Source organism: Mastigoproctus giganteus, chromosome 9, assembly GCF_048544385.1.
Source record: "Mastigoproctus giganteus isolate SK-2022 chromosome 9, ASM4854438v1, whole genome shotgun sequence".
NCBI classification, from domain to species: domain Eukaryota; kingdom Metazoa; phylum Arthropoda; class Arachnida; order Uropygi; family Thelyphonidae; genus Mastigoproctus; species Mastigoproctus giganteus.
Window position 1 is genome coordinate 232,924,258 of NC_143583.1, and position 26,558 is coordinate 232,950,815.

Consider the following 26,558-nt stretch of genomic DNA (forward strand, 5'->3'; position numbering starts at 1 on the left):
GAAATATGTCTTACTCTCAGTAGCAAAAATTCTTCGATCGTAGTTGAGCGTACAAGCCTGAAATATAGAAGGCGACTTTCAGCTTCTTTAAAATTCGTCATGATAACGATTAATTTCCAATTTTTAGTAAACTCCACTGCAGTAATCAATTATAGTTACATTAAATGTGTTGATTTACTTATGCATCTGACAAAAAAATTGAAATAAAATATATGAAACGTAAAGAGCGAAGTGTAAATATTAGCGGCTGGGAGAAGAGCAAACATTTCAAGGATTAGATTCGGTAAGATTAACTGTTACTGCCATTTTAACAGAACTACGTATAGGAAACAGTTTTCAGAACATTTCAAAGAACTCCCGATATTCTCAACTCAAACACATTAAAAGCTTAAAACCTAAATTTCTTATGGCATCTCAGAATATTTTGGAAAAGTACTTTTAAAGCAACTTTTAAAAAATAACAGCAAAAAACGAAAGAAAAATTCGCTCTCTAAATTTAATGCCGATAACAAACTAGTAGCAATACTAGTGCTTAGCAGCTATTTCTTGCGTTCTTTATGCTATCATCTATTTCTTTTATTTTTTTTTTAAATTTGCATTTAATATCCGTCGCTATCCGGCGATAAATTCTAGTAATCAGGTCTTACCTCCACTTCGTCCTCCTGTTTTGGAACCATGTTTTCACCTGAGCGTCCGTCATCTTTAACTGTTTGGCTAATGCCGCTCTCTCAGCAGATGCCAAGTACTTCTGTTTGTGGAACCGTTTTTCTAACTCGCAAATCTGCATCCGCGTGAACGATGTCCTTGGTTTCTTCCTCTTTGGAGGAGTTCGATTCTGGTATGGATGGCCGATCCGTCTCGGTGTCACAGACTGTAAACCTGCCGGGAGAGAAAAAGGCACTGTGTGGGAGTTAGCATGATTGATGAGTAAATATCCACATTATTGTAATTTAATGGCTATAAAATATAAAATTCGTTTTATAACACAGAAATAATTCGAATATAAATAAATAAATAAATTTTCTGTTTATACTCCGGGACGACCAAATGATCAGAGGAGTTTAAAATAGCATTACTCCGACAGAGAAAATTTATCAAAAATCCCATTTCACAGAATAATTTATGGTCGACATATGAATTAATGTGTTTTTTTTTTAACAGTTTTTACATAAAGTAGAAAGTCTATTTTTAAATTTCAGATATCATTGCTTACCAGTGGTAATATCTGAAAGACTAAAGATCTTAATGAAGAAGGTAAACTTGATTTCCGGAACTTTTACTTGACACACATTCTGTCATCAAAATAAGGGGAAAAAAAACAAACTAATAATTATTATTTCATTTTAAGTAGGGCAATTTTATTTAATAAGGTTAGGTTACCAAAAATTGTGTGTGTGTGTGTGTGTGTGTGTGTGTGTGTGTGTGTGTGTGTGTGTGTGTGTGTGTGTGTGTGTGTGTAAAACTCCAAACAACTAAAGCAATGCCGCTCTAGTTGTACATCATCAGCCATTTTCAATCCACTGCAGGATGATGACATCTCCAGCAACTTTACAGTTCCTTCTGTTTTGTGCAATGGCCATCCATTTACTACCCACAAACTCCTGAATTTCATCTATCCACCTCCGTCGATGTCTTCCAGGTTTTCTTCTAGCTCCTCTTGGGTGCCATTCTGTTATTTTCTTAGTTCATCTGTCATCATGTCTTCGAGCTATGTGTCGTACCCAAGACCATTTTAGTTCATGTCCTTTACTTGAGTTTGCTGCCTAATCCATGTTTCTCTTCTTATCTAGCAGTCTGATTCCCAATATAATTCGTTCCATTCTTCGCTGTGTCGTTCTCAGCTTCTCTTCCATTCTTTTTGGTGAATGCCCAAGTTTCACTTCCATAAGTCCTGGTGGGGAGTATACATTGGTTCATTATTTTACGTTTCAGACAAATTGGGATATTGCTCCTCAGTATGTGACTATATTTCCTGAACGCTATCCATCTCTTGACTTTCAGCCATTTATCATTATTACAGCTAATGACTTGTCCCAGATAAGTATAGTATATGAATCCACCTTTTCAATTACTGCTCCTTCAGTGATTATATCCCTTCCTGTGGCATACTTGTTCATCATTACTTTTGTTTTAATCATATTCATCTTTAATCCGAAATCCTTATTTTAAATTTTCCTCCAATTCTTTGGGATCATGGATGATGATCACAATGTCATCTGAAAATTGTAAATGGTTTAGGTACTCTCCATTCACATTGACTCCGTTTCTGCGACCAGTGTAATCTTCAGATTCCTTAAGGGCAGCAGAAAACAACTTTGAAGATAGTGTCTCCTGGTCGAACTCCTTTCTTAATTTTAAATTTGCTACTGTCTTTGTCTCATCTAATAAAGGAGGTAGCTGTTTTAATGGCTATAATATGCCTTAAAGGAGGTAGCGTTCTCATACATTTTCTTCAAAATCATAATGTATGTGGTATTTATGCCTTGTCCTTCCAATGCCCAAAGCATTGCCTTATGCTGTATGGAGTCAAATGCCTTTTTATAACCCACAAATGCCCGGCATAATCGTGTTTTACATTCATTTGTTTTTATATTCATTAGTTGTACATAGTTTCTGTAATTTGCGAATACTAAGTCGACTGGCTGTCTGCTAAACGAAAAACAGCGTTTCTTGGATAAAAAATCATGCAAACCCTCATCTGTGACCGACTAACTCAGCCACTGTGAAAAAAGCGCGTAAAAATTCTTCGCGTAAAAATTGACGTGTTCTAGGTCGGGCCTTTCCACTCGGTATGGGCAGGACAATGACTTTATGCACTGTGCTACTCCATGAGGGCAGAATAATTAGTGATTAGTTTTTGCTTAATTATTTAGGAAACGAAATGCCATTAAATAAGATTAGGTTGTCTATAATAGATTAATGAAAACAGTTGGAAGTCCATTATGTAAAATTTAATTTGCGGTAGCCCTCAGTACTGACACGTTGATTGCTAAAAGTTTTCACTCATGATTAACAGAAACCAATCGATCAATTGTCAGGCTATCGATCTATCATATGGAACTCACTGGAAAGTTCTAGATAAAAAAATCAGCTATACTTCAGGATGCCATATAGAGTCATAAAGTAGAGAGACAAAAACATCGCCTTATTTAGTCACTTGACTCGCTTATTCAGTCAGCCCACGGTCAATTCAACGCAAGTACTACTATCTTTTTGACCAATGGCCGCCTAAAACATATATGTTTCTATGGTCGTCTTGAACACTGTTCTGTGTACTATGTTGTTGTTGTTGTTATTTTGTTTTTAGGAGCATTAGCAACTAAGGCCATATTGCTCCGGGGATATGCGGTGGTCATTCCCTGACCTTTCCGCATCCTCCGTATTTGATGGTGACGGGCTCGAACTCCGGTCTAATCAAGAAGCGTGTGCTACACTGCTGCTCCTGTCCACCTGGCTACGGAGGCGCCTGTGTACTATGTGGCCAACTGCTTAATCCACTGCGCTACCCAGATTTGGCGGTTTCACCTTTGCCACTCTTTCTCATATGCAGATAACACCAGAGCATTACATATACTAATCACAAAATAAGAACTCTCTGGGGAAACTAGAGCCAGAATCAATCGAATCAAGTTCAGCTCCAAATAGTTATAAATTGAAATTTTACTACGGGTACCTTCCCGTCACCCGGCGCCAGTAAAATAATATTAGCTTTAATTAACTGTATTCATAAGAATTATTACAAGGTAGCTGTGAACAGCTATATGAGATAGAGTAGGACCTCACTAATTTGGACTAATAGAGGGAAGAGGCAGTCCAATGCCACTACTAATTCAGCCACATTGTGAAAAAGGCCCATAAAGAGTCCTCGTGTCATCGACTGGTCTCTTTCAAGTTTCTTTCATCCGGTGTAAGGGAGGCCGTGATTATCCCCCCCCCCCATGAGGGCGCTTTATAAAGAGGATAATGATTTATCAAAAGTCCTATAAAAGTCCCTATTGGCAAAGGGCCTATAAATCATAGACAGGGCACTGTCTTCTAAATTTTAAGAGTATCGAGGCAATTTCTGCTTCAGTGTAATTTAATTTTTTATCTTCATTTTGTTCTTCTTTTTCTTCATTTCCCACTTCATCTACAGATTTCTGCTCCTGAAATGGCGTTCGAGTGGGCAAGCGCGAGGTACAATAGTACACGCGTTTTCTGCAGTTATTTCCTTCGAGGAAAACGTTGACAGCTGAGTTTAACTTCCACAGGTTTTCATTGGGGATAGAGTACTGAAATGTAAGAAAAAAGCACGTGGCAATGCCATCTTTGCTTGATAAAATTTCATCGGAAGGACGAGCAGTGGTATTATATCTCGATAAAAATGTTTTCATTTAATTTTTCCTTCTGAATGATTTCATTTAATTTACAAAGTGATTGTGAAATTATTCTGAACAGTTTTTTGGAAGAGTGTTTAGAAAAATATATATAAAGTGAAAGCAGTCCGAGATGTGAGGGGTTCCCTCCCCCCAACGTTTTAATTCCGAGCATCATATCATCAGCTGAGCAGAAGTGTTGCTGCTAATTAAAACTGTGGATTCGTAATATATTCAGACTGTAATTAGCGACATTAATCCACCGATAAGCTACAAATTCCATATTTCCTTACGATCTCAAACGCATTTTTCATGTCCCGCAATTTTCAGCTGAGTTTTGCGATGTCTGTGATAAACACCTATGAAATGCAGTTTTTGACGACAGCTGCGTTAAATTTTCAAAACGTTATCAACGCGGAGGACGCGTGAAAGGTTTTAAAAAACTTTGAATAAAAAGAAATGAAAGTGAATTTTACAACGAGTCTAAACTGGCTGATTATCTGCTTCAAAGCGAGATCTTCATTTTACATTTGAAGCGGAGGAATAATGGCATCTCTCACTCTTTGCTGTGGTTAGAACGGCACCCACAGAGTGCACCCATCGGTTGAAAACCCCTAACAGTTGCAACTCGTTTAACGGCAACCTGCCGCGAGCGCTAACAACCAAGGGCCAATGAATTACCGAGTAGTTCCTGCCTTCCGACGAATCATACGCACGTTCCAAAGAGGCTGTAGCCTTCCGCGTAAGAAATCAGTACGAGGGATGCTCGAAGATTCCCATTCGCACAAATCTTGGAAACTTCATTAAATCAATTAAAACTTTAAATTGCACCTCGGGCATAAATAATTAAAACGTTCTATACAAAAATCAATGAAAAAATAATAAAACCAAAAAAAAAAAAAAAAGAAAGAAAAACTTAGTAAGTAATAGGTGGAGTCCTATTACTTAAGGATTTTCTAACTCAGTAACGACGTCTACGCGGTGGCTAGCATTACGCAAACAGAAAAGCCACTAGCACGTGCTCAATAGACTGGTCTTTACAGTTGCAATAAGCTCATGAAAATTACACGTTTCAGGTTTATGAGCTCTAATTTTATTTTAATTAATTAATCTGGTGTCTCTGCCCTGAAAATCCTTTCTGGAAGCTCTGTGTCTTTCTTCAAGTGTGGCCTCCAGCCCTGAACACAATATTCTAAATACAGTCCCGCCATCTTCTTATAAAAGAGACAATCCCTACTTGAGAAGATCCTATATATATATATATATATATATATATATATCAAACAGGACACCATTCGCCTTCCCAGTGCCTCTGTTTGCACTGCATGGAAAATTTCATGTCTGACTGAACAGTAACCTCTAATTCCTTCCGTCCTGTCCACTTTCAACTCCACGCTCCCCTAGGTAGTAAGTAACTCTTGGATTTCTGTTTCCCAGGTGGAAAACCTTAAGTTTACAAACAATAAATTGCAGCTAAAATTTTTCAGACTACTTGTACAATCGATTTCAGTCATTCTGAAGAAAACAACCTGATTCCCACCGTTAACCGCCTTTCTACTTTTAAATTATTAGCGAACTTTTGCCAACTTACCTTAAGGAAGATGAGAAATAGAAGTGACTCCAATACTGATCCCTGTGGAGTTCATCATTAGGAATATTCATTTCTGAATAATCCCCGTCTTTTAGCCCTTGATTCCATGAAATATCTTGCATGTAATCCCAATTTGCTTCGGTTTATATATATATATATATATATATATATATATAAAGGAGAACGTACCCAAAGCTTTGTTGAAATCAAGATAATGTCAAAGTTATTTCTTGCACCAAAGTGTTTTTTAACTTCGCCATAATACATAATAATTAACTGCTTACAATAATAATTAACGGTCAGGCAAGAATCACCCTCCTCCTCACGGATCCATTGTAGATACCATTCCTATCTAAATGGTCGGGTAATCACAGATTCCATGGTGTTTTCCTACCACTGAAGTCAAATTAACTGTCTGTAGTTATCCCTCATGGTCTTTTGAACTTCCTTTGTTAATTTGGGAGACGATAATATAATATTATATTATCGTCTAATTATCTAATATTATTTTTGCCCACGTGCGGGTAGCATACTAGTTACGACCACTCTTCTTCCACACTTCTAACAATCCTTTGCTACACACGTCTAGTAAAGGATTGCTTTCGAATCCTGTCAATAAGAACTGATATAGGCTTTTGATGCATTTGATTAATTCGTGGCCGAATTAATTAGCCGATTTCGGGCAAGGTTTGGACGAGTTTTTGATCCAATAAAATTGGAGAACTAGCCATAGAACAAAAAAACCTCTGGACACTAGAGCTTGCAAACCGGTTTTATAAAACCGGTTAAATCGGTTTTCATATTGAGTTGTTAAAAACGAAACCGAGCTTCTAAAACCGGATTCGAATATTTTTTTAGTTAGCCCTCGAATATAGTTTTTTGTTACGCACATTTTCTTTTGTTTGTTCGTTTGTCTGGATCGTTCAACTGCTTTATGTTTTAAACATGTTTTTTATTTTATTTTATGTTTAGGTACGAATCTCATGGGCAAGTGGCCCCAATCTAGGAGGGGTACCTTTTTTATCTTCCCACCTGTATCATGGCACGATGCAGGGGTACTCATTTACGACTGAGTGAGTCGGAGCGATAGCGTAAAAGAAAATGCTCAACATTTCTCCGTTCCATCTATCTTGTTCGCAGGCAAGTTATGGAACGCGCCTTATTGATGGTTACCCACTAGAAACAGATTCGCTGAATATTGCATCAAATTTCAATCGTAGAAAATTTTTTGCTTCTTTATTCCTATTAAATTTGCGATCAAATGTTCACCAAAAAGCAGCTTCACCAAATTTAGCTTTTATGTAATTTTGAAAATACAATAGATTTAATTGGGGAAAAAAATTGCGAGTAAATAAATAAAAAATTTCTTTCGTGAAAATTTTGAAACTTGCCTCGTTTAGACTCTTCATTCAGTGCTTGCGGGAGTGATGCATAGTATTGCGCCTTTTGTTATCTTCAATATTTTTATTTAAAATTGTATGGAATTATTTTGCTCGAAAAAGCAAAGATGAAGCTCAATGTTCGAAATGTCAGAAGAAATGAAGTCGTCTGGAGGATCTACATCATCTTTGATGTTGCATTTAAAGAAAATGCATCAGATTGACATTAAACAAGATAACAGTGAACCTTCCATAAAAATGGTAAGAACATTAGAAAACTTTATCGTTAAAAAATTTATGGAAGAGAGATTTCAAAATTAGCTGCTTTAGATGGATTTTCTTTTAATTCAATTGCCAAGAGTGAGTTTATACAATCAAGCCTTCACCTTCAGAGAAAGAAATACGATAAATTACCACCAGCCTCGGTGAATGGAATTAAAAATATGGTTCTGAATTATTATAAAACTAAGAAAGAACTCATTCAGCATTTCAAAAATTCATTGGTTTTGGATGCACGGTATTGGATGCATGCATTGACTCTAGACGAATATACGTCTATACAAAATAAAAGGTATATGAATATAAATGTGCATTCAAAAGACAATCGTTGGTCGTTAGGTCTTATTGAGATTAATGGTTCACTTGATAGCAGAAGAACTGAGCAAATTGTGAATGGACACTTGAAGGAATTTGGTTTGAACTTGGATGAGGATATTTTTGCCTGCACCACCGATGGAGCAGCAATCGTTTTCCTACCACTGAAGTCAAATTAACTGTCTGTAGTTATCCCTCAGGATTAACTGAAAGCTTGGCAAGCAAATTACGCCTAATCATCAACAATGTATAGCCCATTGTATACATCTGTCAGTTATAGATGTACTTTATGAAAAAGCAATCAATTATGGTGCCACAGTCTCTGAGTCTCCCAAAGACAATGAAAATAATGAAGAAAGTAGTGATGATGAAGAAGTTGAAGAAAGACAGCAAGGCATGCTTTATCAAACCAACTTTACCGATATGCTCGTTTATTTCTTCAATCCAGTGGCCAATATTGCACAAACTATTAACAAGGTCAGGAATTAAAAAATCAAAAAAAAAAAGTCAGGAATAAAAAAGTCAGAAAAATTTGCAAGCTTTTTCGAAAATTGCCTACCAAAAATGACATATTACAAAATTTTGATTGCAAGACTAGATGGGATAGCACATTCTATTTGAAAAATTGCATTCCAAATGCTCTATGTGCAGTACTGTTAACTGAAGCTGTGTCTGACGATGAGTGGAAACACTTGAATTGCTATGTGAAACTTTGCGACCAGTTGAAATGATTCTGTAGATACAGACTTAAAGCAGAGTCTTCAATAGAATTTCTGCTTGCTAAGCTTGATACAGCAGAAAACCCATTTGCTTTAAAGTTTCACCAAAGCCTTTTGCAGCGTTACAATGCAAGACGAAATTGCCAAACTGTGGCTTTGCTGAGCTATCTACACAACCCCAAAAAGTTTAGGAAAGAAGATTCACGTTCAAGAACTTTTGATTTTCCAAGTAAGCAAGTTTTGAAAAAGCATGCTAAAGAGATTTATCAGAGATTATTTGCAAAACATTCCGAAGGAGTCTTAGCGTTGAATGAAGAAACTGAAAATAAACGAACTGTTCTTTTAGAAAAAAACAGACTCGTCTAGTTCCGATGTTGGAGATACACCCATTCGAGAGTATGATAGTGTAATAAAGAGATTAACTGAAGAGCCTTCAAAATATCCGAGTGAATTGGAAATCAGCAAAAATTTAAAATTTTGGAGGCGACTAGCAGTAGAAGCGAAAAGCTGGAGAAAGTTTATAGAGCACTGCTGACCATTAAACCAACAAGTGTCCAATCTGAGAGAGTGTTTTCGATCACTGGTCTCTTTAACACAAAAATAAGGTCAAGTCTATCAGGAAAAATGCTTAATATACTGTGTTTTTTAAAGGATCATTTTCAGAAAAAAGCTGAGCAATAAATAGTAAAGTAATTTCCCCAAGATGTTTTTTTTTCACATTACTTTTATTTATTTATTAATATTATTATAGGGCTTATTATTTTTTTGTTTACTATACGAGAAGATAGTTTTTATTCAAATGATTTGAATACAATTTGTAATTTTGTATAATCTCAAGCTGGTTACTTTTTGGAGCATTTTAATTTTTTTATTTTTTTTACTATAAGAGGTGATAGATTTTGTTTAAAAGATTTGATTACCCAAGATCTACCCAAGATAAAATAAGTACCTGTGTTATAAGCTTTTACTTATTTTCCCTAAGTCTGAGAAAATCGGTTTTAAAACCGGTTTTAAAAGTAAACTTCAGTTAAACTCGGTTTTATGCAAGCCCTACTGGACACTACACTTACATTACACAGTTTGTACACACACACACACACACACACACACACACACACACACACACACACACACACACACACACACACAAAGACATATTCTGGCCTTTCGAAATGACAAAAAAATAGTACGACCCTGTCCAAGTTCCAGTTTAGGAAGAATCTGTTCTAAACTAAACACGATATTCACGTATCTTTATTAAACATTCTTACTCGACAACAGCAACCAAAATGCGTCTTTTTCCGGAAATCCTACCCCACACGCTTAGAGCGAGGCACACCCGGCAGGTCAAGAACTGAAGTCCATAACATAATAGTCAGTTTTCAGATTTCATATGGATTACCTAGCCACTTTATTAGGACCTGGGGGCGCCTCCGTAGCCAGATGGGAAGGAGCAGCAGTGCGTAGCACCCGCTTCTTGATTAGAGCGGGGTTCGAGCCCGTCACCACCAAATAGGGAGGATGCGGAAAGGTCAAGGGAATGACCACCGCATATTCCAGGAGCAATATGGCCTTAGTTGCTAAATGGTCCTAAAAACCAAATAACAAACAAACAATTAGGACCTGGAAGCAACAGCGTTGGACCGCCACGGCCTCAATCCTTGCTTCAACCGACGCGACGCTGCATGTAATCAACAAAGTGTTGAAGTGACACGAGGAATACTGACTATCGTCTAAAGTTGCCTAGAGTTCAAAGTGCCTAGAGTTCAAACTGCCTAGAGTTCAAAGTGCCCCTCTCCGTGAAGCAGTGCTAGGTGTGTGTCTGATCTGCAAGCGTTCAGATATGGCATTTCACTGTGCCCTCCTGGTTAGAACAATAGATTGTTGTTCCGTCGATCGCCGATCTTTCATACCACGCATAAATGGCTCGAATCTTGTCTTGAGGGGGGAACCACTATCGGCTTGTTTCACAACGTGGCCAAGTTCCATCTAGCGCAAGGGTTGCCCACTACTTAATTTCGAAGTATTTTGTTGGTGTCCTATGAGAGCCTCAGGATTGTTAATATCCACATCAGATACCAGCATTTTAATTTTTCTCAATCTTCTCTCGTTTTTCTCTTTGTATTTTTTAGTATTTCAAAACATCTCTGGATGATATTATACAAAGGAGATTTAATGTGATTTTTTTTTTATTTCTTATTTATTATGAAATATACGGATGCTAAGGAGCTGGGCAGATATTTTCCTATAACCATCAGCTATAGAAGAAATTTTTATCCGATTTAAAGCGCAGTATATTATAGTATGATGGCAATCATCATAATCACAAGTGCATAAGTGGTGACAACCATCGGTGGAAGTAATGAAATTGTGGTAAACGAACTCCAATGAAGCTGGTAGTACTCTAAAAATCTAAAGATTAATATTCATCCAAAAGATACCTGTTACCACCAAGACATTGTCAGAAGTCACACAGTTGCAGTGACAATGAGATCTCAGACGGAAGCGCTACAAAACGTATAGTCCAGCCACCTTCTAATTCCCATCCTCGGGCGGAAAAACCTTCAAAATACCAGAGAATTGTGGAAACCGTGAAATTCTGTGTCGAAACCAACCACAAAACTTCGGAAAAAGCAATTTGAAAGTTAGAAGAAAGATGACAAAAGTGTTTCAGGAGACAGTGGCAGACTATCTACAGAAACAGCGATGTTCATAATACCGATTGGAAAAGGTCCGGTTTCGGATCTGAAGGAATTTTTATGGGCGTTTTTCTTATATCATGCCAAATTAGTTGATCTGGAGTTTTACTGGGTTACTCTCCTAAAACCCTAGTTTTTGTCCAACAAAACATTAATCTGACCAGAGCATACACGAAATTTACAGGCACAATATTGACTGAAACAAACAGTAATGTATGTATTATTGATTTGTGCGGGTAATATTATATATATATATATATATATTTAAATAATGGTTTAAAGTTTAACATAAAATAAAAGAAAATAAATAAATATTAAGCTGTCATTAGAGGCAGCAAAATGCACATCCTCCACATGAAGCCCTGATATATCCGATAATTCAAAATAAAACAAAATAAAAACATAAGCCAGCAGTATCGGCTACTGTTTATGTCTTAATACCTTTACTTCCCCTTTCCTGTTTGGTTTATTTTATTTTACGTTCTTTATAATTTTCAATTGTAATTTGAATATAAATAAACGTGCACATTACCAGAAAAACTAGTGTCCTTTTAGATAAAATCAAACCAACGCTTACATTAATGATATCGAGTCGTTCCGAACAGGAAACTGCTTTTAATCGTCGTCCAATTGCAAAGCACCCCGCGGCGAGGGTGACACGAATGAAAGAAAATATTTCGCTAAGCATGTTTTTAGTATAAACTTCTGTTTGTAGGTGACCAGGTACAAGAAAAGTCCTGTTATTAATTACTGAAAAGAGATTCGAAGATTTAATGGTTCTTTACATATCGATTTCTAGTAAAAAATATTAAAGGGAAAGTTAAAGATAAAAAATAACTTTCTGAATGGTAATCGCTGGTTTTATTTATTACACTTTGATAATAATTTTTTAATTATAATTCTCTTATGTAGCGATAAATTATGATGAAGTATTCAGAAGCCGATGAGAATTCGCTCAAGTGCCACATGTTTTTAAAACTTCGGGGCAGATGATGGTAAAAATCCTGAAAACAGAGGTTGATAAACAAGTTATATTTTCAGGATTCTTGTGCTAAAAGTACTCAATCTGCAAAAGGTAGATTGAGCACTCTTAGAACGTAAGGTGAAATCGACGAGTTCGATTTCTCTCTCTCTCTCTCTCTCTCTCTCTCTCTCTCTTTTACGCTATCGTACCGCTGTCGGAACACGATAGTATGTTAACAGCTCAGCTCCACATACGGAAACATTTTACCTTTATTACCATAGTGATTGCATTTGCTGTGGAATAAATGTTCTGCGATATGGTCCAGGGGAGACTTATTTCCCAATAAATGCAGTCCAGAAGTTCTCACAGCGTCTTTTCTTACACAACCGTTTTTGTCAAAAATTGCGTCGTGACTACGAGTCCGCTATCACCTCGAATGAAGGTCTTACGCTACGTCCGTTAGTGCATATTTTTGTGTCTCCTTAAATATTTATAACACGGCCTCTTTATTACTTACTTTTTGGTGGCGAAGTTGTTGGAAAATGTGGCCATATTACCGAAGTGTTTGATACGCCGCATGACACAATGAAAACAACAGACGGGAACCTAAGCAAAACTTCTCCATTTTATAGTCTGAACAGCTTTATGGAGTTGAAAAAGGGGGAAAGCGATACTAAATAATTCCGTTTATGCAGTCAAACATTCTGTGAACATTCACCACACACAAGTGGAGACTTCCATCCTTACGCGTGGCAACGTCTCGCCTTCTTGCGAGAACAGCTCTTATAATACACTTAAATATACTGCATGTATGGATCTAAATACAGATAGCGAGAGACACGATAGGGATAACGCCGCTATAGCGGTTAAATGGGAGCCTCCTGTGCCCATTGACCTCAGCGCTTCGAAACGATTTCCTTCAGAATTATGAACAGTTGTTAAGATTTTACTTCTCGCGATAACTCGTGCGATCACGTATCACCCCATTTGGTTACACGCTGTAACCTTAAATACGTTATGCCCTTGTACAGAGTAAATTCGGCATGCCGTACTGGATATAGTAACGTCTGAAAGCGAGAGAAATGGAAACCCTCGCGAATTTCCGACTTGTCTTTAGCAGAGAAACATTTTAGGTAATGGTTTATGCCTTAAAGTTTATTTTGACGAGAATATTTCTCAGGATTTGGTAATGTGCAGATTAATGCTCTTATGTTTGTTCTCAATGTGAATTTGCGGTTAATTACATATCCGTAGCCGAGTGGTCAGTAGCGGGAGTGCAGTAGCACACGCTCTTTGAATAGACCGGGGTTCAAGCCCCTGACTGCTAAATACGGTCGATCTGCCAACCCGCACTGGACCAGCGTGGCAGATTATGGTCCATTTCCCTCAGCATGAATTGTCGAGGAGGCCTCCATCCTGCAGTGGGTTGATAATGGCTGCAGTTAACTTTTAATATACATCAAACAAAAAATAATTTTTTTCCATTAATTATAGAAATATGTGCTTTTTTTATATAATAATATATATTCGCACGTACACAAGTGAGCCAAAGCAACTCAACTTGTCCATTTTTACGGGTTTAATACTAAATATTTTTAAATCGCAAGTACGATTATGTGGCAACGCCGTATGTTCAATAAGTACGGTACAAGCGATGACCTCAAAAGGTCATTTTGCATCAGTTTCATGTGGGCCCTCAACGAAAGTGGATAGCTCTTTCACACTGATAAGAACGTAGTTTTATACCACATTCTTAATTATGATGTCAGAAGGTACTCAGACTAGAACTTCTGGATTTCCTGCTTTGAACATGAGACTGGTTGTGTCAATGACAAGAAATATCCTGGGCGATTTTCACCGTTAACTAGCGGCATATTTAGAAATTCAAGACAAAATATTCGTTCTCAGGCCCATTTTTTTTTTTTTTTTTTTTTTTTTTTGTTAGTTGTTGGAGCATCGGCTTCTGTGGCCATAATGCACCTCCCAAAGTTTTTTTTTTATTTTACTCTGATCGAAGCCCGAGGCAAGATTCGGGCCCCCAACCTTTGGGTTTTCCAGGCAGGCACTTAACCCACCTGGCTAGCCCGGTCGGCTTCAGGCCCTGAAAAAATTTTCAAATAAATAAAATCAAAACTGATTTTATTTATTTAAAAATTATATAATGAATGCAGCATCTATTGAGATCTAAAGCGCTTTTCTTCGAAATAAAAACCTAATTAATGAATCTGGACCTGAAGTTTGCAAGGGGCGCCCTCCCTCACAAATCACGACCTCTAAAAATTCTCTCATTTATATAGACATAAATACGACCCTTGTGTTCTGTAATAAACCCTTGATAATGTCCATTAAAGTTTGTTACAACAACCAAGCTGAAAAGTTCTTTTCTAGCAACGTACATTTGTCACCAGGGATTACGCAATGTTGCAGATCTCAATGTTTTCTGAATTTAATTCGAAGTAGTGTAGACATCTCAGATACATTTTTTTCTAAATTTAATTTAATTTAAAAGTTAAGTACTCTTTTTGTGGGTAGTGTTTTTTTTTTTTTGGTAAGGCCGCAAAGCAAAGCGTGTAACTGCTTTGATGAAATTATCTTAACAACTCAAACCAACACCAACGTGCCACTTTTCCACAAAACAATTTCACTGCTTACACCCAAAATCGAAGAAGCAAAGAAGAATTCAACATAACACAAATGAGGTAAATGCAATTCTAAATAATATTAAAGGTCATAGTAATGCCTACAAAATACAAATTTTTCATAAGTAAATCCTACATGTCTTCAAAGCACATTTGTTTTGGATGAAACAGACAACTCTGTAAGGTGATTTGAAGCTTCATGTTGGCAGTAAAGGAAACCTGTGGTTCGGGAGTGATCACATGTAAGCATCATACTAATTTGAATCATTTCAACACGAAAAAAATGTTCGTTCATCGTTAACTACGCGCTGCTGTACCCGTTGTCATAAATATTAGCGTTGCAAACTAATTCCACTTTAGACTGAGCAGGTGTATTACTCTACACGTGTATTAAAAGAAACTGAGAAATTAGTTCTGATTTTATTATTTTACCCTACACGATGTCGTTAATATAAAAATTTACCGAAAAACCAATCCATTTGCTTACTGACAGAAACGCGTAACGTGTATAAATTGCGTTTGTTCACAGGACAGAGCATATTTGACACAAGGAACCCCCCCCCCCCATCCAAGAAGAATGACTTAGAAAGAAAACCTGCGCTCCTCCGTCTGAGCCCCGCTGCCTATTTTAATATATTCCTCCAGTAGGCCAATGGAGGTTCCAGAACTTCGCAAAAGGGCAAAAGGAAATGCATTGAAAAGGCTACACAGAAGACAGTGCGCATTTCTCATACTTTTTGTACTGAATAAATTTATTGTACCGCTATTTAAAAAAAAAAAAAAAATCAAATGAACAGATATGCATTATAATAAATGCATAAGTTTAGATAACCTGAATCTGAGAACGACCTTTTGATTCGCTTGCCCGATTTATTTCTGCTTTTCATAATTTTCGAAACAAAGCGCCGATAAAAATTGAGACTGTTCCGCGCACCACATTATTAAGCCCTCACTCTTTGACACAGGCAACTCTTTTAACCTTTTCCTCCTGCAAGTTTAAAGCAACGGAGGTGTGTTGTATTTTTGACTTTTCACTTTGAAACAAATAAACAGCGCATTTCGCATCACCCCGTCAGCTGCTGACTCAACAATCCAGTTAATGATACATTGCACTGGCTCGGCAAAGCATGAAACAGGTTTCTGTACGGTAGGATATTCTTGTCTACCTAATCCCATTTTAGACCTTATAATTTTCTTCTTCCGTGTCTTTTATTTATTTGTTGTTGCGAGCAGAACTATCATGAACTCTGAATGTCATTGTAGTTCTGAACTTTACACACACACCATATGCTAACTAGCAATTATGTAATTATGCATCTTACCGTTTATAATACTTTTTTTCCACTAGGTTGACCATAAGAAAATTACGGTCTTCAAATCCGGTGCGGCAGTTCACCGCCCACATGGATAAGGCAATATTTTTCAAAACAGACAGTGAATCACAAGCCAAGGAAAAAGCAGCTAAAACTTCACCAGGAAAAAAAGTCATTTTAGAATGGGTTTTGGAAAACTTTAACTAGACTGCTTTAACGCAAGGGGAAAAATTCCAGAAGTATTTTTTATGGCAGGTCGATAGCTTGAAATTTCACTGTATGATGTTCGTTTCATGTTGATTTTTACTGGTAAGGGCCGACAACTATTATCAATCAAGCTGTTTTTACTGGCAGCTACTGCAAATTAAACTTGGAAGACATAAGTTATTTCTTAGAAACAATTTTAGGTAACGTTACTTACAAAAAAGTACTTAATTAAAAACTAACTTGTGATCATCCTCTTTAGATAATCTGACCGTAATTAATAAGGTTAAGGTATTTAATATATTGGTCGTAATCTCAATGGTATTTATATTCCACCGCAGTGATGTTATTTTTAAATAAGAATATATCCTATAAAATGTCTTTAAACCATCCTTCAGGGAAAAGTTTCCGTGAGTTCATAATTTCTAGGAGTTCCAGGGAACGGAAGTTCCTCTACCACCGTGTTATTTGCTGCAACACTTAAACCGTTCCTGTTCATTACGTTATTTTAATGTGATGACTCGAAAGTTTCATACATTCTGATTCCGAACCTGCACTTCCGATAACTAGCGATGGGCATGATCAAGAGTTCAGAATCGATTTTAACCATACCATTCAAATGATTCTTTCCATTATGGGAAAATCATTCGATTATTTCGAATTACTGAAATCACTCGATTATGCTCATCACTAATAAAGCAACGATAGCGGGCACAGCCATTATGATCGCTATTCTAAGTTAAAAGTGGAAGCTCATAAAAACTTTTCTTCTCTTGTCGGGAAGAATTTTTATGAACTTTTTTTTCCCACCGTAGCCGAGTTAGGCGTTCTCGGACAAGAAATCCAAGATGTTCCCCTACCCTACTCCGAACTTAGGTTCCATAAAAAGAAAAATTGTCTATGAAATGCACTCAATTCACAAGGCATGAACAATCCTTAGTTGCTTTGGCCCAACTACACCAAAAGCACGTAGCTTGTTGTTATTTTGAAAACAACAAACAATTAATGCAGAATCTGCATCTGCTTGTATTATTTCTGATCTTCTTGGCTCATTGAATTGAGCTTGAGAGTAAAATCACACCAAATCAGCTCAAGCGACTTTCACTAATAACAATTGAAAAATCGCATCACTGTAAAAGTCAATAACAAAGAAATTTCAAAAGTCAATGTGTGGTCTTTTCAAAAGTCAAGTCTCATAAAGATCATAACTTCATGTGATAGGAAGATTCCACTTTTCATTAGATCGGTGGTACTCGAAGTACGACCCGCCGATCTTTTCAGTGCGGTCCACCACTTCTGCTATATATGTATTTTATTATTTTTAATTTAATTTTATTTTTTGCTTCTGAATTTTTCCTAATTAATTTTCTACCTTTAAAATTAAAGGTTCGCGAAGAATTTGAGACAGTGAAACGCATGAGAGATAAAGAAAGCAACTTGGTATTTTAAATTAAAAAAATAGTACTTACCGTGGCTTCCCCACCACCCCATTGAGTGTGCAGAATGCGAAACCAATCTCAAGATCAAGTTTCACTCGTCACGGACCCTGAGTTGCGCACGCTTGCTTTAGAGAAATGAAAACCACGTTTTCCGCTTTATGGAGTAACAAGAAAGAGGTTCCCCCCCCCCCACACACACACACTAAATTAGCAGTCCAGAAAGAATCAGTCAATGTACTAAAAGTTGTTTAACTCCGAGATACTCCTTCTCAATTAAGTCTCCTTCTGCTGCCCTCACAATTTCTTGTTAAATTCCCATGTAAAGAGTAATACTGTACTGTATTCTGTTGTGATTAACAAGGCTAGCACAGTCTTCAGGTCACTCTGGTGAAAAGGTCTATTACTGTCAGAAACATTGCCTTCTGGCCGAGGGAGTTCATATTTTGGGTGTTTGTACTCTGGTCCATGTTTATACTCTGGCACGACCACCAGGTCAGTGGAGTTTACAAGAAATCACCAATACAAACGTTAATCGTATATCGTGTGGTATGAACTGTGTCCATGACACACGAGAGACATTGTAGAACGCAGCATTAATCGTTTCATACCTACACTCGTAGGACGAGGACACAGCATTCATGTTTCCATGCGCTGCGTCCACTGGCAGCAGTGCATGGAACTATGAATGTTGCCTTCCTACACTGATCTTCTGGACAATTCTGTGTGCGATAACAATAATAATAAATTAACGAAATGCAGGGATCTGAATACATGAGAATAACGCGGAAAAATTACAATGGCTGGCACAAAAATCCAACCTCAACCCAGTTGAAGATCCTTTGAGATGAATTTGCGCAAAGCCATAGAGCCCTCTTCGTTAACGAATGTTTAAACGGAGCGGATGATACCGGGATACAATATCATCAGCTTTCCAGCAGAAATTAATAAAATGTCTTCAGTTGACGCAATGAAACATTGATTACGGCACAAAATAATCGCAACATGAAGTAATACAAGATTATACACTTCAACTTATAGAGGTTATTTACAAAACCAATTTAAAAAATCCATGTTTCTTTAAACAGCATAATCAATAATCAAAAGTCACACATTGATTACTGGTACGGTTTCATTGGCATAATCCATTAGCTGAACTTTCGTTCAGCTAATGGATTATGAAGCGCTTAGTCCATATTGAAGGTCTGTTTGTGTGGCGTTTATTCATTGTGGAGTGTGTACATGTGATCCATGACGAAGCTCGAAAGACGAAATGGTACGATAAGTAGTAAATGATCTGTATTCAGTATATTATAGGTGCTGCCTGGCTCTCCATCGGAAGTGGGTAGCTTGAGTAAGCATCATTATTTGGGTGGTCGTTTAACGTCGATGACTCCTAAGTCTGAATGTTTCTCAACTTTATCTAAAATAACAGGAACTCTGATTTGGTGGGGTTTGTTTTAAATCTGTTGATTTATTTCTTCTGGAGAAATTAGAAAGTATCATATCATCTGGAGAAATGAGGATAAGGATCGTCAAGTCATCTGCATAGGTGTTTTGGACCTATTGTTCACAAAAGGTGTTGCTAAGATAGCATTAAACAGTAAGCCAAAACTCTCTGTGGACTGCCTGTGTTAATCCTTTTTACATAGTTGGACCCATTGACTTTTAGCTTTGGTTATTGCAATTGGTTAATAAGTATGAGAGAAAGCATAATAGGTCACCATGAATCAAGTAGTAGTCCCCTAACAGCCGAAGGAGTGCTGATACACCACACTGAATGTAGCAAACGATGCTTTCACGTCAATAACTGCTGCCTCAGCTTCTGTGTGGAAAGTTTCAAGGATTTTCATCGCTGTTCGTAAAAAGCTTGTAACAGCAGATCTCTGTTGTATGCGGTAGTGGATTTGTGGTGGCGAATCTGGGGGGGGAGGGACTTGGCTAGTAAGGACCATTAGAAGTGTCTTCTCTAGGAATTTTAGAAGACTTGTGAATCGGCCTGTAGTTGCTGACAATAATAGTCTTTTGCAGCATAGTTAGTAGATGCAATAGTTACTCTTGAGGAAGGAAGTTATTCTAATAAGAATATGATTGAACATATCTCGGTGTGGATCTATGATGGCTATAAAGGACAAAGCTTTTTAACAGTTAAGGATTGTTTTTTTTTTAGTGGAATATTACCAGGAAACGAAGTCTTATAGTGAATGACAATAGAAATTTGTGGAAAAATTCTCCTAACACTAACCGACCATACAAAACTTCAAGTTTCAAGGGAGTTAAGAAGTTTCATGAGTGTAGTTCAGCTGCGAATAAGAAACACGAAAGAAGGAAGGAGTAACTCACACGTGATACTTTACAACGACATTGGACAAAAAAGTTTTGAATCTCGAAATAAATTTCTACGGAACCTCGGCATTCAAAAGAGAATATCACTTTGGTTCCGAACATTTAATTTAAGAAAATACCTTTTTTTCGTACCGATTCCACACCACGCATGAGCTGCAGTTTTAGGATAATGTTAAAAGATTACCGTACTGTCGCTGGTTTAAAAGTTTACTTCGCCGTGAAGATATTGAAATTATGGATAAAATTTATTTCGCTGGCGAAGCGTGGTTTCACTTTAATGGCTACGTCAATGGACAAAATTGAAGAAGATAGAGTGCTTAAAATCTTCACAACATTTGCGAAATCCTTGTGCAGGTCAAAAAAATCGACCATGCATGCACCAAAAAAAAAAAAAATGTTTGGTATGCATAGGTGGCCGATATTTTATGAAAAAATTGTCACCTCTTATGTTTACCAAAGCATCATAATGCAGTTTATTGTTGTTTTTGTATGGTTTTAGGCGATCAGCTACTTAGACCATTTTTCCCCTTATATATTTTGTATATAAAAATTGCATGTGTTCTGCTGTAGAATTGCCTGTTTTCTGAACGAAAAACCTGAGTTTCGGTAACAAAAACCATGCAACTCGCCTTTTTCACAAAGCAGTCACTTTGTGAAAAAGGCGCGCAGTTTATTACATTGCGAGAGAGAGAGAGAGAGAGATCTGGGTCGAACAGGACGAGGCAACCTGCCATACCGCATGCTCAACCACTGAAATATTGCAAGTTTGTTGAGACGAAATGAAATCACAAGGACTTTGGTCATCTCAATCTGATGATTTCCTTAACAACACCAGACTTCTTTAAATGGTTTTTATTAAAGCAGTAAGCTTACGAGAGCAATCCACAAAACATTCAACAGCTCAAAATGAACACTGAAAATATAGCCAGGAGTGTATCAACACATACTCTCTGTCGCGTGCTTCATAGGATAACCAAAAAATATATATGTATATATGTATTGCTTACCACGGAAGAAAGACACTACCAGCAACTTATAAACTATTATTTGTTAATTATTCTGATAAAAAAATCGTATTTTCGTTTATGGGTTTATTTTTAGAATGAACACCCGATAACACCACAAGATAACTGTTATGATCATGATAAGAGGACCTTGTATATCTTTGAATAACATAAGGTCCGCTGGTCAGCTTTTAGTTCTTGGACCAACATAGGTCCAGAAGGCTTCAAAAGAAGCTCCTTTTAATAGTCTGTACGAAAGGCCTGATGAAGCCGAGTGGTCAATACAATATAACAATACACACGATTGGGTTGAGCTTGGTTCACTAAACGGTAACTATGTGTCCACTAAATACAGTAACGTGCTTTTGCTCTCAATTTGTAAACTCATCCGATCCTATGTAATGTTTGTGTATGTGTGTTAAGCGCCAAAGCCGCCTGTGAGGCGTTTTGTCTGTAACTGCGTGCGTTCTTCGGTCAGTTTGGTGTTTTATAAACAATAAACTAGTTTCCGAGTGAAGAAAAAAAAAAAAATGGCCATCCTGGATTATAAGAAAAAAAAAATTATCTCCACGACTGGTTTGTGATTACTAGTTGCGACGACTTTTCTGAAATATATATATATAAAAAAATACCATCCCTGTGCCCTCGTGGGTACCACAGTTGGTATAATGACGAGAGGAATTTGTATGGGTCTTTATCACAACTGGCTGAGTCAGCCAGTCTCACGCAAAGGCAGCATGATTTTTGCTCCCCGAGAATCGGGTTTTTCATCCAGTAAACAGCAAATCGCCCACACAATACACACAATTTACAGACATTATACACAGCGCAATATGGCAAACGTTGCGAGTGCACCTAAAGCCTTACAACACCAACCATCCCTCTACGACATTACTCTATTTCAACTAAAAGCCATCTGCATCAAAATCGACACCAGTTTTGATCCTGCTTTTTAATAGAGTGCACAATAGGGAATAACAAACACTTCTGATGCGTTCACTCAGTTCTTACAGAAATTTGTGGTAAAGTTGCCACTAATACACAATATATTTGTATATTGCTGACTTCACCCAGACGTGTGAACAATTCCGAGCGAATTTAAGCTGCCTAATAGTAACCACCTCTCTACTCTGCTCGCTGCAATCCTTTCAAGCGTATCCCGCTATCATTTCTCTTTCGAAATTTAACTGCCGTTTTTCTTATCTACCTTTGTAAAGATAAGTGATCGCTGCATCAGACTTCCACGTGTGCACAGCTATTGCTCACCTTAAAGTGAAAATCAGCAGTGGTAGTAGAGCTTAATTGGTGGTTAAGGGAGAAGTCGTATAGCTACATCCATGCAACTCACAACAGACTCTCGTTTTGTTAATGAGGAGGGTTCCAGAGTCCTGGACGCTCTCAGGTTGCAGTGTGGCTGTAATCTCCATCCTCTTACACGATGAAAAAGACCCAAGTAAGAATTTGCTCAGTTTGGATGAATTGGTTGAAATAAACAATTCACGCAGTTACAGATGTCTCAGCTTCTTTGGCTTTTGAAAGACGTATAAAACCTAACCTTAAGTCCTTGCAGTAGCACAGTGGTCAAAATCATTGTCCTCCCTATAGAGGACGGGAAAAGCGCGGTTTCAAATCCCATCGATGACGCCAGGAAATCCTTTTATCGGCTTGTTTACTCAGTAGCTGAATTTGTTTGTTTCAATAGAGGACAGTATTTTTTTTTTTTTCCCCGAAAGCTCGTGGTTTTTGAAGTGAAACTGCTTTAGGCGCGCCCCAGGCAGTTTTCGATCTTGCGACCGTGGATTGGCAAAAATCGCAATGAAAATACGACACAAAATGGCGTACGACGTACGTAGCAGCAACGCATGACACAATCAATACCCCTACAGCGCGTCCACTGTGTAACTCACACGCGTGTCGCGTTTACGTTTTAAACCGCTATAGATTTAGCTTCTAGCAGTCCAATTTAAAAATTTAAAAACAAAAATATTTCTTTCGTCATTCTCTACCCTATTTCATAAAAAATTTCGACGGAAAATAAATTATAATTCAACGTGCCGATGATTAATATTGAGCGTTAAACGCGTATAGAGCACGTATACGTGCAATGCGACCACCTCCATTGAGTATAAAGGAGAGATCTGTAAAACTTTGTAATAAACTTGTAAAACAATTGTAAAATATTAAAGCACTGTAACATTGAAATAATAAACGCTATCCGTGCTCGGCGCACGGATAGCGGAAGTTATTCTTTTTTTTTTTTCCAGAAAAGCACGCAATTTATGGACATAATACAAATGGGTGAATAAGGTTGTTTTCGGTTACTACTAATATGATACATTTTTTAAATAACATAACCTAACCAAATGTCCGGTGATACTGAAAGCCACCCTTCTAATAGAGCAGTTCATAAATTATTTAAAGTTCTCGGAAGTGGTCAGCGAGTCCTAATCTGGCTCCGGCTCCTTCAAAGCGTCCCATACACTCAATGCCATTTAGGTGTTGAGACGCCTCATCCTCGGCTTCTGCTCCTTTAGGAAGACATTTCTCTACCGTCAGAAGACACGCGAGTCCTACGACATCTCGAAATATTCTTCAATACTGTTCAAGGATTTTGTCTTTATACCTCACAGTAATTGGTCCAATAGCATTCCTCTTACCTGTTAATGTGCTTTTCGACTCCAGTTGCGATTTATTTAACATATCGTCTAAGCTTTAGACGAAAAACTTCATGCTTTAGAGTCTAAAGCATGAAGGAACCAGAACCGACTCATAAATATTAGGTAGGGTACTTACTATGCTTGGCGCCTCCATAGCCAGGTGGGCAGGAGCAGCAGTGCGTAGCACATGTTCTTAATTAGACCGGGGTTTGAGCCCATGCCCACCAAATACGGAGGATGCGGAAATGTCAGGGAATGACCACCGCACATCCCCGGAGCAATATGGTCTTAGTTGCTAATGCTCCTAAAAACCAAATAACAGCAACTTACTATGCAACTGCTAAGATGAGCCTGGTCTGAGCAGATATAAACTAAATTTTTCAGTTTCTCAATAAATCAAGTTGTCTCATTGAGTCTGATGCTTCTGCCGACATTATATCATTCCTACTAGAAGTAAAAGACTCCACAAAAAATGTCAACCCTCAATGAAAAACTGACCTACAACTACATGCCCCAACCTCATAAATATATTTGTGTAAAATAATAAAGAAATTATCAGGATATATACCTCGCAACTTACTTCAGCAGTGTATTCTCCCATGCCCTTTTAAATCTGGTTTACATCCTCCCAGTATCCTCACTAAACTATGGAGACTTCAGTTCTGTGTGCTATGGACCAACAGGTGGTTTCGCCAGGCCTACCCCACATTCAAGACTGCACTGGGCTCCAAAATTTGATGCACATCCACAGTCTCCACAGACCCAAAGTGCTGAAAATATAGACATTATTACATCTCTGTTCATTCAAACGTGATCAACAAATATTTGGAACACGATGAAGGTTGCCACCCCAAATATTTGTTCTATAGGTTGCATTAACTTCAATAGACTGATGCAACTCTTGACACAGTAACTCGCTTAACATTAACCCAGAGCTATGGTCGATCGGCAAGTCGTCATAACACCTTGGATTTTCTTCTTGTGAAGGGCGTGATGGTGATGATTGTGTGATGGTGATGGTAATAGGCTAATGAAGTTATTTAATTTGTGCTTAATTTATACTTTATTTTAGAGAGAGAGAGAGAGAGAGAGAGAGAGAGAGAGAGAGAGAGAGAGAGAGAGAGAGAGAGAAATCTTTATTGTACACTAATTCTTTTATCTTTGCCTTTATCTGTTTTTTTTTTTTTTTTTTTTTTTTTTTTTTTAATTTCAACACCATTATTTTGGTAAATTAATTAAACTGGATCCCTTCTGACTATATCGTTGAATGGATGGCGGAGTATGTAGTTTACTTGGGTATTTGTGTTTTTATTTATTATAAGGTTTTTCTGGTCATCTTTGTAATGAATAAATGTGTCTAATTAAAATGAATACAGGATTTTATTCTTATTATATCTAATATATATTAATCTCCAAATCTTCTAAACAGGTATAGAAACGAAGTAATCTAGTCCTATATCAAAGTTCTAAGAAGTCAAGTTTGCCCGGTTTCCTTTCTTCCAATGACAGTTAACGCTCTCCAACATTGATGACAACAGAGTGGAATCCTTTAAATATTTATGGAGATCAATTTTCCAATGCTGAATCCGTCAGATATCAGGAAGGAAGGAAGATTATGAGATGGAGAGTATGTTGGTTCAAAGTGAGGTAAGTTTTGTGGGAAATGAAATTGTTAGGGAGACTGGTCATATATATTCTGTAATCAGCACAGATGGAATAGAAGCAAGGTATAATTACCAGATACTAAAATCGATGTGTGTGTGTTAGCGCCAAAGCAACCAAGGCTGTGAGGTGTGGTATGTTTTATATATAACTGATTGTGTTCCTCAGTCATTTTTGCTGTTTTCTGGACGACAAACCCATGCAACTCTGGGTTTGAGACTGACTTTGGTCATACTGGGAAAAAAAGCCACCCTGCAAGTAGCACAGTGGATATAAACACTGTTCTCCCCACACCAAGTGGAAATGGCCGGTGTTCGAATCCCCTCAATGACGAAAGGAAACTTTATCCTCCTTGTTTTTTACAACGCGGTTGAGTTAACCGATCTCAAGCCAAGGTTGTATGGTTTCGACTCTCGGAAGCTCGCAGAATACACGCAATTAAAGACACTCTACTGACGTCTCATAGCCTTAGTTGCTTTGGCGCTTAACAATGAAAAAAAGTCCGTAAAAATTCCTTCCATGCTTCTGCGTACAAAACAGCGTAATGCGAAAATGCGCAGTGTAGCACCAAGGAAACGGTGGCAGAGTATTTCCACAATATGACATCGATTCACTTATCAACAAACTTAGTTCGCTCAATGAATGCTACGTACGTGCAGACTGAGTACAGATTGAGGCTATACCTTACTTGTACGATAAATAAGCTTAAAAGTGTAATAAATTTCAAATTAGTATTTTATTATTATATTTGTGAAAACTTTCAATATGATTTGTCATAATAAAATACTTTTACAAGAATTAATTGTCAAAAAAAAAAAAAAAAAAAAATGATACCGTCTTCATTGTCCTTATTGTAAAATAACAGAAGAATTTTAACCAAGTAGATGTTGCATGTACAGTATATATTAGCAATATGCCTTACAAAGTCTCAGTTCGACCCAAAATTGTTTCAATAGAGTTAAGGTCGAGGGCTTGCACAGGCCAGTGAAGCTTTTG

General features: G+C 37.4%; 1 protein-coding gene across 1 annotated transcript in view; it reads right to left on the reverse strand.

Annotated features, from left to right (window-relative positions):
* Window positions 1-26,558, reverse strand: part of LOC150081174 (T-cell leukemia homeobox protein 3-like) — a 187,689-nt gene that overhangs the window by 94,526 nt on the left and 66,605 nt on the right. Inside the window, exon 2 of the mRNA XM_090381349.1 lies at window positions 648-900. Coding sequence (XP_090237475.1) covers window positions 648-900 — 253 coding nt within the window. The remainder of the gene's footprint in view (window positions 1-647; window positions 901-26,558) is intronic.